This window comes from Caretta caretta, chromosome 1 (assembly GCF_965140235.1).
Source record: "Caretta caretta isolate rCarCar2 chromosome 1, rCarCar1.hap1, whole genome shotgun sequence".
Classification (NCBI taxonomy): domain Eukaryota; kingdom Metazoa; phylum Chordata; order Testudines; family Cheloniidae; genus Caretta; species Caretta caretta.
In genome coordinates, this window is record NC_134206.1 from 15,917,235 (window position 1) to 15,932,449 (window position 15,215).

The 15,215-nt window shown below is 45.9% G+C and overlaps 1 protein-coding gene and 2 long non-coding RNA genes across 5 annotated transcripts in view; 1 reads left to right on the plus strand and 2 right to left on the minus strand.

Annotated features, from left to right (window-relative positions):
• Window positions 1-117: 117 nt before the first annotated feature.
• Window positions 118-13,842, minus strand: LOC125632282 (uncharacterized). Its single transcript, XR_007355261.2, has 2 exons — window positions 13,758-13,842; window positions 118-425 (listed from the first exon to the last, which is right to left on the minus strand). It is a non-coding gene; the product is annotated as an uncharacterized LOC125632282 (long non-coding RNA).
• LOC125632275 (uncharacterized) lies at window positions 9,821-13,281 on the minus strand. 2 transcript variants are annotated; one of them, XR_007355259.2, is made up of 2 exons: window positions 13,188-13,281; window positions 9,821-11,617 (listed from the first exon to the last, which is right to left on the minus strand). It is a non-coding gene; the product is annotated as an uncharacterized LOC125632275 (long non-coding RNA). The 2 variants fall into 2 exon arrangements; XR_007355257.2 differs by having other exon boundaries at window positions 9,821-11,655.
• Window positions 13,336-15,215, plus strand: part of ACER3 (alkaline ceramidase 3) — a 75,378-nt gene continuing 73,498 nt past the window's right edge. For both annotated transcript variants that reach the window (XM_048840150.2, XM_048840159.2), the window contains exon 1: window positions 13,336-13,505. In XM_048840150.2, coding sequence (XP_048696107.1) covers window positions 13,403-13,505 — 103 coding nt within the window. In that variant the 5' untranslated portion in view covers window positions 13,336-13,402. The remainder of the gene's footprint in view (window positions 13,506-15,215) is intronic.

Here is a 15,215-nt window from a genome sequence, read left to right on the forward strand (position 1 = left end):
GGGGTTGGACTAGATGACCTTCAAGGGTCCCTTCCAACCCTGATATTCTATGATTCTATGAATTGCACAGGGTCAACCTCCCCACAATCAAGTCCAAAAAGAACACGAGGAATAAACTTAATTCTTAAATACAACTTTATAAACATAAAGAAACAGTAATAGCTTAAATTCTAATACAGAGCAAGGCTGCTTATTAATCTGCATATAGTAAATTCAGTTTGATCTAAACTGGTCAGTCCTACAGAAACAGTTGGAAGTAACTCGGCACTCCAGAAGCTTAGGCTGTGTTCCCTCGAGTCTTTGTTCATCAACTTGATACAGTCTGCTGAGTCAAAAGCACTGCAACAACCTCTTCCCTCCTGTCTCCAGCTGGAACCCAGGAAGACTTTCTCCTCCTCCACTGCACTGTGGAATCGCTCCATTAGCTAGAGTAATTAACAGACCAATCAGTATTAAGTGGATAAATGAAAAATCTGTTACAAGAAAAATAACAACCGAGAATAGCAAAATATAGACGATTCTTTTCCCATCATCACATTTAAATAAGAAAAGAGTTGGTAAACCATACTGGCTGAGACAATTTTAAAGAGTTTGGCTGAAATCAAACATTCAAGCTATACAATTAAAATGAAAAATAATTTTCCCTCCCAATCTCCGCTTTCCATAACTAACCCTGCCAGGGCTTCTCTGTGAGAAAGTTAACATCACTATCATTCTGCAAAATGCTTCAGAGTTAGGGGGAAACAGCCTGCTTAGTTTCTGTTCCTGTGGCTGAGCAGCTACTCTGACTAATTGACCTCAATGGAGTCTATTAGTCCAGCTACAGGGAGCCTATTGATCATGCCCAAAACTACCATACCCGATTCCAGAAACTTCTAGGTGTGGATGCTAACTGTGCATTGATCTGCCTAGCTACACTGAGCCAGATACAACTCATTCCTCCCCCGCTTCTCCTCTCAAGAAGAGATATCTCCCTTTAAGGCATGTGGGTTACAGTTACACTTAGAAAATACAGTAGAACCTCAGCGTTATGAACACCTCGGGAATGGAGGTTGTTCGTAACTCTGAAATGTTCGTACCTCTGAACAAAACATTATGGTGCTTCTTTCGAAAGTTTACAACTGAACATTGTCTTCATACAGCTTTGAAACGTTACTATGCAGATGAAAAATGCTGCTTTTAACATCTTAATTTGAATAAAACAAGCACAGAAACAGTTTACTTACCTTGTCAAATTTTTTAAAACTTTCCCTTTATTCAGTAGTTTACGTTTAACACAGTACTGTACCGCACAGTATTTGCTTTTTTTGTGGGTTGGGTTCTGCTGTCTGCTTACTTCTGGTTCCAAATGAGGGGTGCGGTTGACTGATCAGTTTGTAACTCTGGTGTTCGTACTCTGAGGTTCTACTATACCCAGGCTCTGTGTCACTGATTTTCCCTGCAATAGGTAACTGACCTGCAAGGCCCCACCATCTGCTATGGCTCAGCAGACATGAGACACTGTTTTAAGCGCCTAAAATAGAAATCTGCTCTTACACTGTAGTGGCTTATGAGTAATCCTTACACCAATGGTTCCTCTTCTTGTTTTGAGTTAGGATACAAGCAAGGGTTGTGGGATTGGGCCCAAACTTTCCTAGAAAACAAAACAGCTAAAAGTACACTTGAAAAAAAAAATCACGGTTGGCAGGCAAGGCCAATGAAAGAAGGAAGCGGTAGTTTTAGAAGCTGGTGTGAACAAAATACCAGGGGCCTTGCTAGGCAATTTCAGACAGTACTATAGACAGATCAGGGTGTCAGTAGCTTCTGGTGATAAGACTTAAAGGCCAAAACAGAGAGACGAATGTGAATAGTGCAGCGATACCAATATGCAAAATAATTCTGCAGTGGGAGGGAGAGGGAAACAACTTGCAGAAGTGGAAAGAGGAAACAAGGAGAAAAAAGAGGTTGTGTTATAAAAATGGACAGAGAAGGGAATTTTATTAATGAGCTTTTCAAATGCATTGGCCATTATCATCCATTTGGCAGTCACAAGAAGTTATTCGGCCCCTGTCAGACAGGGAAGCAATTGGAGCTCCAAGCCATTAGAGGGCAATGGGCCAACATGAATCAGGCTGTCAAGAAATGCATTTGCTTGTCAAGAGATTAAGGGTCAGCCCTCCAAAATGCTAAACAGGGGCTTGGCAACAGAAACAGAGAGAGACATACAAATACCCTAGAATCTAATTGTGGTGAGGACAGTGGTGGGAGAGACTGCATCCAATTGAACTGTTAGTTTTTTGATAGAATTTTTAAGAGAGGTGAGTTTTGACTCAGTCCATCTACGATTTGCCTCTTCCCACCACTGCATGAAGCAGTCTACTTCTCCTCTCTCCAATTTGGTTTTTGGGAGGACGAGTTTGCTTTTTAAAGCATCCACTCGATCCTTGTCCCAAGAACCTAACAGTGGCCACTGTAATTTGGGGTTCTCTAGAGCTAATTTGGACCATTTTTCAAGAAACCTACAAGAGTCCGGACCCCTCCTAAAATACATAAAATAAGCTGGAGTTCCCCTAGGGAACTGTTCTACCTTAGACTTCTGATTACCCATCCAGGAGGACTTCACACAGCACTCACACAAGAAGGAAATTCGGGCTCAGCAGAGCGGTGCCCGGTGCAACACACAGAAAGGAGCCCACAGGCTACTGCCTCAACTGCCCTTGCTTTCACACCAGGGGTTATACCCAAGGCGTGGTGCGGCTGCAGCTGTGCAGATTCCACTTATTCAGACCTTGGGGACGGGGACCCCTTGGTCAGCCAGTCTCCGGACAGAGATGGCTCCCAGATTCACATACACACCACGGGGAAGACGGATAGACACAAAGACAAGACAGTCCTCAAACCGGTTAAAGCACAAAAATAATAATTACCTGAGACATCTGATTCCAGAAGCTGGATCCAAAGACCCCTACCCAAACAGAGTGGGAACCAACAAGTTCAATGGCGTAGACTGCGCTGCTGCTGTGTACCTTTCTGTCTTGTGGAGGATCGCTTGGACTAAGTGTCCAGGCGCCGGCTGCCACGATCATCCTGCAAGGCAGTCAGGGATCACACAGCCTCAGTGAAGCCGCTTGCCATCTCGGTGGAACCTCCAAATTGTCAAAGTTTGACTCAGACTCACAATTTATCAGACCACTCTGTTTTATTAGCAAAGCTGCTCTGCTAATACATTTAGAAGTGAGCCCCCCGAGTGGGGCTTGTGTCTCTTAATTTATACAGTTTTTTGGAGAACAAGTTACAGAGAAGTTACAGACAAAAGAAGAAAAAGATTTTAGTCACCACCCTTCCAGATCCCTGAGACCAGTCACGTATCTTCAATTACCTGCCACCCTTAACAATCTCCTTTAACAGCTTCCAGTTAACTAATTGCCCTTCACACCTTCCATTCTGATGCCTGCTTCTTAGACGTGCTGGCTCTATCTTAATTGCTTCTCCATTCAAAAGGTAACTGTCCCTACGTGTGCTCCCTCAGATACTTTGTAACATGTTTTGGCATGCCCTCTCATATACAATGTATCCAGCATGTCCCCTTATACAACGTTATACAATGCTATACTTCCACACCACCATAGGATGATTGACCCCCAACAGAGGCTCATTGTTCAGCAGCAGAACAGTAAAGCATATTGGGATTTCATTTCTAAGATCAGGTCAATACTGCAAACTGTTGTGAGCAAGCTATGTTGGTCAGGCATGGGATGAGGTAGGCTCTGTGATCAACACTGCTATGCTAACAAAAGGAGTAGACGGTTACACCAGCAAAACTGTGCTTTTGCCAGTATATCTTATTTTGCTGGGGTGCGGGGGGAAGAGGGGAAACTGGAATAAGCTCTACTGGCGCTGCCATAAGCTGTGTCCATACTGGAAGCACTCTGCTAGCCGATGAAGTGAGCTGTAGCTCACGAAAGCTTATGCTCAAATAAATTGGTTAGTCTCTAAGGTGCCACAAGTACTCCTTTTCTTTTTGCGAATACAGACTAACATGGCTGTTACTCTGAAACCTAGTATACCAGTGTAGCTAAACTGGCAAAGTGCTCCTAGTGTAGATCTGGCCTAAAAGACTGACAGTTCCAGCCTTTATCTTACAACCTGCTGATATCTAAAATGTGAGGAACGTCACAGCCATATTCAACATTCCTATGGGAGCAGGTGTGGCTTGTAATCATAAGTGAAACATTAATTATATGCTACACCTGATGTAACACTAAACCCTGGTCCAATTGAATTCCATAGCAACATTCTCTAGGATTTCAGTGGGACAAGGTTTAGGTCAATATATAAAACAGCCATATTAGAAAAGGGTAAATAATTTAAATGGTTGAGTTAAACAAGATACTGAGCTAAATGGGTTCTCTGCTTTCCAATTCAGAGCTCTTCATAAAAGATTAGGTTTGGAATAGATTTCAGGAAATCATCTAGTCCAACCCCCTGCTCAAAGCAGGACCAACCCCAACTAAATCATCCCAGCCAGAGCTTTGTCAAGCAGGGCCTTAAAAACCTCTAAGGATGGAGATTCCACCACCTCCCTAGGTAACCCATTCCAGTGCTTCACCACCCTCCTAGTGAAATAGTTTTTCCTAATATCCAACCTAGACCTCCCCTACTGCAACTTAAGACCATTGCTCCTTGTACTGTCATCTGCCACCACTGAAAACAGTCTAGCTCCATCCTCTTTGGAACCCCCCTTCAGATAATTGAAGGCTGCTATCAAATCCCCCCTCACTCTTCTCCTCTGCAGACTAAATAAGCCCAGTGCCCTCCGCCTCTCCTCACAGGTCATGTGCTCCAGCCCCCTAATCATTTTCATTGCCCTCCACTGGATTCTCTCCAATTTATCCACATTCTTTCTGTAGTGGGGGGCCCAAAACTGGACACAGTACTCTAGGTGTGGCCTCATCAGTCCCGAATAGAGGGGAATAATCACTTCCCTCGATCTGTTGGCAACACTCCTACTAATGCAGTCCAATATGCCGTTAGCCTTCTTGGCAACAAGGACACACTGTTGACTCATATCCAGCTTCTCATCCACTGTAATTCCCAGGTCCTTTTCTGCAGAACTGCCGCTTAGCCAGTCGGTCCCCAGCCTGTAGCAGCTCATGGGATTCTTCCATCCTAATGCAGGACTCTGCACTTGTCCTTGTTGAACCTCATCAGATTTCTTTTGGCCCACTCCTCCAATTTGTCTAGGTCATTCTACCCTACACCTATCCTCCAGCGCATCTACTTCTCCCCCCATCTTAGTGTCATCTGTGAACTTGCTGAGGGTGCAATCCATCCCATCATCCAGATCATTAACGAAGATGTTGAACAAAACCAGCCCCCGGGAATGACCCCTGGGGCACTCCGCTTGATACCAGCTGCCAACTAGACATCGAGCCATTGATCACTACTCGTTGAGCCCGACAATCTAGCCAGCTTTCTATCCACCTTATAGTCCATTCATCCAATCCATCGGGAAAAAGTGAAGTCACAGAAACTGCTGGGGAAATTGGAGAGTGTCTCTTTAATTCCTCTACAGCAGTGGAACACTGTCTGCTGACAAGGGTGGGTGTGCTTGAGGCCAGCTCTTACCCAGAGGCTACAGACAGGCTTTTCTTCAAGGGGGATGGGAGCATTTTGCCTGACAGTAGGAAGTCTGTCCAGATTGCTGGCTGCCAGGAAGCATAGGCGCCGACTTCTGTTGGCGCCGGTGGGTGCATGCTTTTTTGGAAAAATCTTTGGTACAGACTAGGAGTGGGAACAAGAAAGTCCTATGAGAATACTGCCTCTCAACTAGTACCTGTAGACAGGCTTAGAGATTGGCACAGCAGGGAAAGCATAACCAATCTAGACTGCTGTGTGGAAGGGGAAACTGAGGCACGCTGCCTCATGGCATTGATGGCTAAATGCCAAGACACCTACACTTTAAAAGATATTGACATCTGCATTATGTACACAGTGCTACACACCAGTGTTTTCAGGCAACCTGGAAACAGAAACCCAGAACATTGCAAAAGCACCTATGGATAACTTTGCAGTGTTTGGCAACACTTGGAGGCTGTATAACCAAAGCCAAAAAGGGATTTTAGGTATACTGCCTCCCCATTGGTCAGAGACCACCCCTCTGGCAGTAATCTCAGGGGGAAGGTGTGACGTTTCACTCCATATTATTCATGAAAATATGCTTATGATATTAATATGACATAACTGAGATATACTTTATGCAAGATGGCTCATGTGAGATATCATTGGAAAGGTTAGGATTTACTGAATGTGATTATCCAATTTATACACCTGCATCATTTCTGTATCTGAAGTTAGGAATATTAACTCTGTATCTGTATTTCAAGTGTCACCCCCAACCAGCCCTTCAGGTACAACAATAGAATGGAACAACAATGGAAAAGATGGATGCTGGAGACAGCCTACAAGCAATGGCTGCCACAGCCATGAAGACATGGATCCGAGTTACCAGGTACTGGATACCCTCCTCCCCTTTTGGAATGCTAGTGGTTTTCCACTAGAAGACAAAGGGTTCCCGCCTTACTCAAGAGCTATATCAGGCAGGGGAGTGACATCATCATGGTTCTCCTCTGCCTCCCCACCCAAAGAGAAACTGAAAAAACACCTGGAAGCAATAACTGAACTGAGGGGAGAAGGGTTGAACCCAAACTGGAAGGGCATCCAGCTTATGAGGAGTAATAACTGAGGTTTTTAGCTGGAGACCAGTGTATCTGCCTTTCAAGACTGTCTGTAATCTGCCTGCAGCAATATCTTGGGTGAGAAATTACTGTTTGTAAGAAATTTCTTTAGTGAAACAAGCCTAGTTTGCATGTTTGGTTTTATTTGCTTAGTAATCTGCTTTGTTCTGTTTGCTACCCCTTGTACTACTTAAAATCTGCCTTTTATAGTTGTTAAACTTTGTTTTGTTTATTATTAAACCCAGTTTCTGTAATTTCTAACTGGGGGGGGGGTCCACATTGAGGGCGGAGGCAGATTTCATAATATACCTTTGGGTCTGCACTCCAAGGGAGGTGGGATACCTGAATGCTGGGGCAAGTCCCTTAAGATGAGCCTTCTCAGTGTCTGTTCTGTTCTGCAGTTGGGTGTGGCCCTGCCTGTGTGTGCTGGAGGAGGCTTAACAGCTTGGCTCAGCAAGACAGGTAAAAAGGGTGCCCAGGCTCGCATAACAGGCGGGCTCAGTGATATCTCAGCACGTCAGGTGCCATCCTAAGGGAGGGAACCCATCACATTGAGTACTTCAACTTTTTCCACATCATCTGTCACTAGGTTGTCTCCCCCATTCAATAAGGGTCCCACACTTTCCCTAACCACCTTCTTGTTGCTAACATACCTGTAGAAACCCTTCTTGTTACCCTTCACATCCCTTGGTAGCTGCAACTCCAATTGTGTTTTGACCTTCCTGATTACATCCCTGCATGCTCGAGCAATATTTTTATACTCCTCCCTAGTCATCTGTCCAAGTTTCCACTTCTTGCAAGCTTCCTTTTTGTGTTTAAGCTCACTGAAGATTTCTCTGTTAAGACAAGATGGTCACCTGCCATATTTGCTCTTCTTTCTGCACATCGGGATGGTTTGTTCCTGCGCCCTCAATAAGGCTTCTTTAAAATACAGCTAGCTCTCCTGGACTCCTTTCCCCCTCATATTAGCCTCCCAGGAGAGTGATCACTTTAGATAAGCTATTACCAGCAGGAGAGTGGGGTGGGAGGAGGTATTGTTTCATGGTCTCTGCGTATATAATGTCTTCTGCAGTTTCCACAGTATGCATCCGATGAAGTGAGCTGTAGCTCACAAAAGCTTATGCTCAAATAAATTGGTTAGTCTCTAAGGTGCCACAAGTACTCCCTTTCTTTTTGCGAATATAGACTAACACGGCTGTTACTCAGAAACCAGGGAATCCTGTCTATCAGTTCCCTGAGGGAGTCAAAGTCTGCTTTTCTAAAGCCCAGGGTCCATAATCTTCTGCTCTCCTTTCTTCCCTTTGTAAGGATCCGGAACTCGACCATCTCATGGTCACTGCTGCCCAGGTTGCCATCTACTTCTACTTCCCCTACCAATTCTTCCCTGTTTGTGAGCAGCAGGTCAAGAGGAGCATGGCCCCTAGTTGGTTCCTCCAGAACTTCCACCAGGAAGTTGTCCCCAACACTCTCCAAAAACTTCCTGGATTGTCTGTGCACTGCTGTATTGCTCTCCCAGCAGATGTCCGGGTGATTGAAGTCCCCCATGAGAACCAGGGCTTGTGATCTGGAAACTTCTGTTGTCCAAAAAAAGCCTCGTCTACCTCATCCTCTTGGTCTGCTGGTCTATAGCAGATACCCACCACAACATCACCCTTGTTGCTCTCGCCTTTAAACTTAACCCAAAGACTCTCAACAGGCTTTTCTCCAGTTTCATACTGGAGCTCTGAGCAATCATACCGCTCCCTTACATACAGTGCTACATCTCCACCTTTTCTCCCTGCCTGTCCTTCCTGAACAGTTTAAACCCATCCATGACAGTGCTCCAGTCATGTGAGTTCCCCCCCCCCAGTCTCTGTTATTCTAGTCACATCATAGTTCCTTGACTGTGCCAAGATTTTCAATTCTTCCTGCTTGTACATGAGTTTGACTATTAATTCTCCTTTCAATTACATTGGTATAAATTAGAAATAATTCCATTAAATTCAATGGAGTTACACAAGTGTAAAGCCTGAGTACACGAGAGAAGAATTAGGCCCTTAATCCACTAGACTATATAACCTTTGGTTAAGCATGCAAATTTTCAGGTGTTAAATTAGCAACAGAAGCCTATTCACCCTGTGTACTAAAAACAATGAGGGTTACAAAGAAGAATTGATTATTTAATGGCTTCAAAGTTCAAGCAGGTTGTATTCAGATTGGGATCTGTGTATGAAAGTGTCATGCAAAATTGGATGTAATTTACAGTGTTTTGCTTTTTCAATAATAAATTAAAGTTAATGCTTTACATTTGGAAATGCTTTTCATCTGAGGAAAGTATTATAAACAATTATTGTGGGGCTTTTTAAACTTGTGTGAAGATTTTCAAAAGCACAAGGCGCAGTCAGGCACCTAACTTCCTTTGAAAGTCAATGGGATTTTGACTCATAATTACAATTTTTGCCTTCGAAAAACTCTCCCTTCACTTTCTAAGTCTAATTTGAGAGTGTTTCTGGTTTTACAACCCCTGGGCCAGATCCTCAGCTGCTGTAATTCAGCGTAGGTCTATTGAAGTCAATAGTAGCTATGCCAAGTTATACATGTTGAGGATCTGGTTATCTGCCTTTACTTCCTATTTGAAAGACAAGGGAATGGCTTTATATTTCTCGGCCCGTATCAGAGTAGCCCCAGGAAAGACAGCACCCAACTGCTAGGCTCAGACTTGGCTGTGAGAAAGATAAATGCCCCCTGTGATGGGTTCCCCAGGGTGCAACCTGGAACTAGGGTACCACTAAGCCCACTGTCTTACCTCTCATACTGTGATGCTGTGACAAGCTGCAAACCTCTCCAGGTACTGCACTTACAAAGACATCCACCAGCAGGGATGCACCCAGCTGAGTTACATGAATGCTTTTGCCAGCCACTCATGAACCAACAATAGAGGAGGCTCCAGCCAATTTCCCCCAGCTCCCCAGCTTTGCACCCCTGAGTTGTACTGTCTTGCCCTGGTCAGAAGCCTGACCAGTGTAAATTTATAACCCAGTCCGCCCCTCCCTCAATGTAGAGAGGACATGCACCAGCTGTTGTTCCTGAGCAGATTTCCCAAGCACTTCAAACAAAACACCCTGTTTTGAGTAAAATATAAAACAGATTTATTAACTACAGAGAGCCAACTTTGATCTGTACACTTATTACTTATAATCACTTAAAATCTATCTAAGAAATAAAAGTAAAATCACAATCTGAGTTATATAAACTAGATAGGATTTCAATCAAGCAGTGTCTCCCCCTGGTAGATAATACAAGCAGGTTACAGATCTTCCATACATAGGCTGGAATTCTCTTCCAGCCTGAAACCACCTCCCCAGTTCAGTCTTTCCCCTCCAGATATGTTTCCAGGTGTTGAGTTGTGGGGGGTGAGAGGCCAAGTGATGATGTTACTTCCCCTCTTTTATAGCTTCGTTTAGCTTGCTGAAAAGAGGCTTTGCTATGACATGCGTCAAGCAGTTTCCATTGTCTATGTGCTATCTCTGAGAAGTCTCCATTGTATGTGATTCTTGGGGGTATGGAGTCCTTTAACAGGTCATCAGTGTGTCTGGCTCCTCCTTTGTTGCACCTGAAAGGCTTGTTGTGAGTGTTCACAACCTTACAACATATTTCAGTAACACACACACAGCAAAACTTCATAACTTCACATACAATCCAACAGGATATTAATATACAATAGATAAAAACTTTTAAAATAATATCTCACAAGGCATACTTTGTACAAAATATAGCATAATTACATGACAGTGGTGAATATAGGGGTTCTAGGGTGCAGCTTTGAAGCACAGCATGCTGCAAACCCCTAAAATGTCTGCTTTGAGAAGGTTGGTAGAGTGAACCCCCTTCTGTTGGAGGGATGTAGGGATAGTGGCTTCAAAGGCAATAGGGGTCAATTGGGGAGGGAGACATGAACTACTAGTAGAAACCTAGGCCAAGATCTGAGTGATCTGAAGGTGGTGGATACAGGGTTGATTCTGTTCTTACACTGCTCTAAATCAGGAATGACTTCAATGAAGTCAATGTAGTTATTCTAGTTGTACACTAGTGTAACAGATCAGAATGGAGCCCAGTGCATGGGTAAGTGCCTCTGCCTTAGGGGCTTCTGGCCCACTGCTTAGCATTGCCTCCTTCCTTGATTGATTGCAGTGCTTGGCAGGCTTCTTTCTCCTGCTCCTGATGCTGATAGCTGTGGCCATCACTTGGTCATAAATATCAGAGGGATTCCTAACAGCTGCTCAAGTTCCAGAGAACCCCTGGAATTGAAACCTATGAACCTATCACCCACTTCCAAAACCACATACTGCAGCTCTTGTCAAGGGGCCGGCTTTTACAGAAACCTGTGACCATCCCGTCTGCAGCTGATGGGTTTGTGCTCTATTAGTAGATATTTTTATTTGCATATTGCTCATTCTTTACATCCTTCCCATATTTTAATATTAAATTTGTAAAGTAGATGGTCTGTACGGTACTTGTTTCTTTAATTGGTTTCCAAATTGCAAGCAGAATTTCAGATTTTACAGAGATTTTTTTTTTCTAAGTTTCACATCTATGCTGAAAAAGTCCTGTCTAGAGCCTCACTAAGAACAGGTTGGACAAACACGTGTCAGGGATGGTCTAGGTTTACTTTGTCCTGCCTCAACACAGGGTATTGGACTTGACTTCTTGAGGTCCCTTTCAACCCTACATTTTTATGATTCACGTCCTTACTGTATGAACAATATGAAATCAAAAACAAAACTGATAAATCTGAGCTATATTTGCAATCAACATCACCTTCCAATATATTGAACTTCCACAAGTCAAGAAGCTGAAATGCTTCAACCAGGCTCTACTCCTCCATCAGGGTCTGCAGGTTGAAGTCAATGGTGCCGGTGCACCTAAATCAGATGTTTTTGAAAATCCCACCCTTAGGTGCCTAAATATAGATCTGGGAGTCTATTTTTGAAAAATCTGGCATATATATATAAAAGTTTGCAATAACATTAATGTATTGAAAGTCTAAATTCTTTTAATTGTTAACATTGAAGCAATTATGTTTTGAAGCCACAAACATTTTATGCCCCTAAGAAATGCTTATACCACTATAAAAAATACACAAATAGTTACTATTCATGTGAGTCAAGGTATGTGCCTGCTTATGTGTTTGCATCTACTCTAGGAACAGAGACTGAGTTTAAGTTTGGTTTAGCTAGCCTAGACAAACCTTAAAGCATCTACTCATTTATTTAGCTTATGAGTGAATTGCTCAATTATGTGGAGGGAGAGGTTCAAATATTAGAAGGGGGATCCCTGGAACTGAACCTGGGGAAGATGGAGCTAAATTGTAGAAGGAGGTGAGAGGTGAAATTAGTGTTTTACTTAAAAAGAGAGAAAAGGAAACAAAGATGAATAATAAGATGTGCCTAGGAGGTCTGTGTGAATGAAGCCCTATACCTGTATGCAGCCCTGCTGAAATCAATGGGGATCCTCACTGGCCCTGGGGTATACCCCAATAGAGATCATTGCTGGACTGGGTCTGTACTTGTATGTTGTATCCCTTCTCTGCTTTGTCTTTTTAGATTATATGCTTTTTGGGGCAGGGATTGGCTTCCTCAGTGCTTGCAAATCAGTTGGTATATTTTGGGTGCTAATGTAATATAAACAGTAATAACTAAAGGAAATACTTGTATAAGGTGAGCAGGAGTGATACCGCAAATCAGGGAAAATCCCCAAAATGCTTCTACCAGCCCCCCAAACCTCCCCCCTTCCCGCCCCCAGCCCCTAAACCTCCGCGTCTGGCAGCCCCCCAAACTTCCCCCCTTCCCGCCCCCAGCCCCTAAACCTCTGCTTCTGCCAGCCCCCCAAACCTCCCCCCTTCCCGCCCCCAGCCCCTAAACCTCTGCCTCTGCCAGCCCCCCAAACCTTCCCCCGTCCCGCCCCCAGCCCCTAAACCTCCGCGTCTGGCAGCCCCCCAAACTTCCCCCCTTCCCGCCCCCAGCCCCTAAACCCCTGCTTCTGCCACCCCCCAAACCTCCCCCCTTCCCGCCCCCAGCCCCTAAACCTCTGCTTCTGCCAGCCCCCCAAACCTCCCCCCTTCCCGCCCCCAGCCCCTAAACCTCTGCCTCTGGCAGCCCCCCAAACCTTCCCCCCGTCCCGCCCCCAGCCCCTAAACCTCCGCGTCTGGCAGCCCCCCAAACCTCCCCCCTTCCCGCCCCCGGCCCCTAAACCTCCGCGTCTGGCAGCCCCCCAAACCTCCCCCCTTCCCGCCCCCAGCCCCTAAACCTCTGCCTCTGCCAGCCCCCCAAACCTTCCCCCGTCCCGCCCCCAGCCCCTAAACCTCCGCGTCTGGCAGCCCCCCAAACTTCCCCCCGTCCCGCCCCCAGCCCCCCAAACCTCTGCTTCTGCCAGCCCCCAGCCCCTAAACCTCTGCTTCTGCCAGCGCCCCAAACCGCGCTGCCGCCCACGAACCGGCTCCGGCGGGTCACAGTCGCTGCTCCCCGACTGGCGCCGACACCCCGCAGGCCGCAGCCGGTCGCCCTGGCAACGAGCGGGGCGGGCTCTGGGCCCGGCGGCCCCGCCCGGGCCCGGCCTGTGGGCGGAGCCACCTCCCGCCTCCGCTTCGGGCCGCGCCGCGCAGTGAGCGTCCGGGCCCGGCCGCGGTCGCACGCAGGCAGCGCAGCGCCATGGCTCCCGCCGCCGACAGGGCCGGCTACTGGGGCGCGCCCACCTCCACCCTGGAGTGGTGCGAGGAGAACTACGCCGTGTCCTCCTACGTCGCCGAGTTCTGTGAGTGCCGGCGGGCCTGGGCCGGTGCAGGCCCACCCAGGGCCCTGCCTCCCTTCCCGCCGAGCCGGGCTGCCCGCTCCCCGCCATGCCCGGGGGTGGCTTCCTCCCTCCTCCTGCATGTGGGCCAGGAGCCCGGGTGGGAAGGGGGAGACGGGCCCGGCAGCCCCTTGCCCCCCGCTGTAAGGGGAGAAACTGGCGGCCCCTGCCCCCGAACTCGTGGCCCCGGCCTCGGGGCTGGTGTAAACGGATCACCTGTTATGCCAGGGATGCGTCCCGGCTGCTCTCGGCAGGAGCTAGTGGAAGCTGGGCCCCAGAGTCGCTAATTCGAAGAGGAGTGAGTTCAGCCGAGTCCTCCGCTCTGCGTTGTGCAGGAGGCCAGATTAGACGTGCACCAGGGTCCCTTCTGGCACTCTCATCTCTGCCTGTGGGGATAGCCTCGGGGTGCTGCCGGAGCGGGAGATGAGATGAGGGGGGCAACAGGCTGTTGGCTATGGACATTGGGATGGCTTGGGGCCTTAAAGATACGAAGAAGGGAGATTCTTAATAAAAAAAAAAATCACACATATAGGCCATACCCTAGGCTTGGAAGGGTTAGAGTTTTATCAGTAAATGTTGGTAAATGTCAGTTTCACCATACACAGGTTAAAAAAAAAATCTCAATCTGTGATGACTGAAATACACCAATAGGTAAAGTAGGAAAAATGCTGCTTCGAGAGGTATTAGAGTTTGATTTAAGGATATTTGCTTTGTATGTTTTGACAGGTGGTGTTGGCAATTTGTGTTTTAATGGTTATAAAATTTTATTTTTTTAAAACTTAATGTCTGCTGTCATTAAGTAATTATTGTCTGACCCCCCCCCCCCGTCTGACCTTTCCATCATTTTCTGCAACTGTGAAAATTTAAATAGATAAGAATTTTGAAAATGCTTGATATTTGTTGACTTACATAGATAAATCAAATTCCTGTAAGCCTAGCCATGAGTTTGCATAGCTCTTAAACAGAGTGAGGCACATTCCCTGTCCTTTCCAAGGGAGGTAGGAAGAAGTGTCAGTCTAAGATGGACAAAGCAAAGTGCAGTTGTTCAGAAAAGGCACTTGAGGAAGCATATATTAATACATGCAGGACTTATTAATCAAGCTGATCTTATTTTTTAGGGGCTGAAGGTGGGACAGCAAGCTGTCAGGCTTTGTGCCTAGGGGTGGCCTTGGATCACAGAAAGAAAAGGAGTACTTGTGGCGCCTTAGAGACTAATAAATTGGTTAGTCTCTAAGGTGCCACAAGTACTCCTTTTCTTTTTGCGAATACAGACTAACACGGCTGTTACTCTGAAACCTGTCATTATGCTTGGATCACAGAGATGCTCACTTTGTATTCATGGCACTGCAGATTGTGCTATGAAAAATACTGATTTTTGACTTTTATCTCCGCTCCCCCACCCCATAATTAAGTATTTTTGTGTCATTTTTAAGGGTGATGGTGGTCATAGTGCATACATGCTGCTGTATGGTAGGGTCCCTATGCTGCAAAGGTTTATGTGTGGGCTTAAAGTTAAGGGCTCTTGTTTGCAGGATTAGCCTAGGAGAGCAGGATCAAACAAAACAGCTCCCTCCCCCAGAGTGTTTGGAACCTTGTATTAGAAAAAATCATAGCTGAGAATAGTTTAGATGCTTCACAGATTAGGTATGATTTCAGAAGTGTTTTGAATGAGTG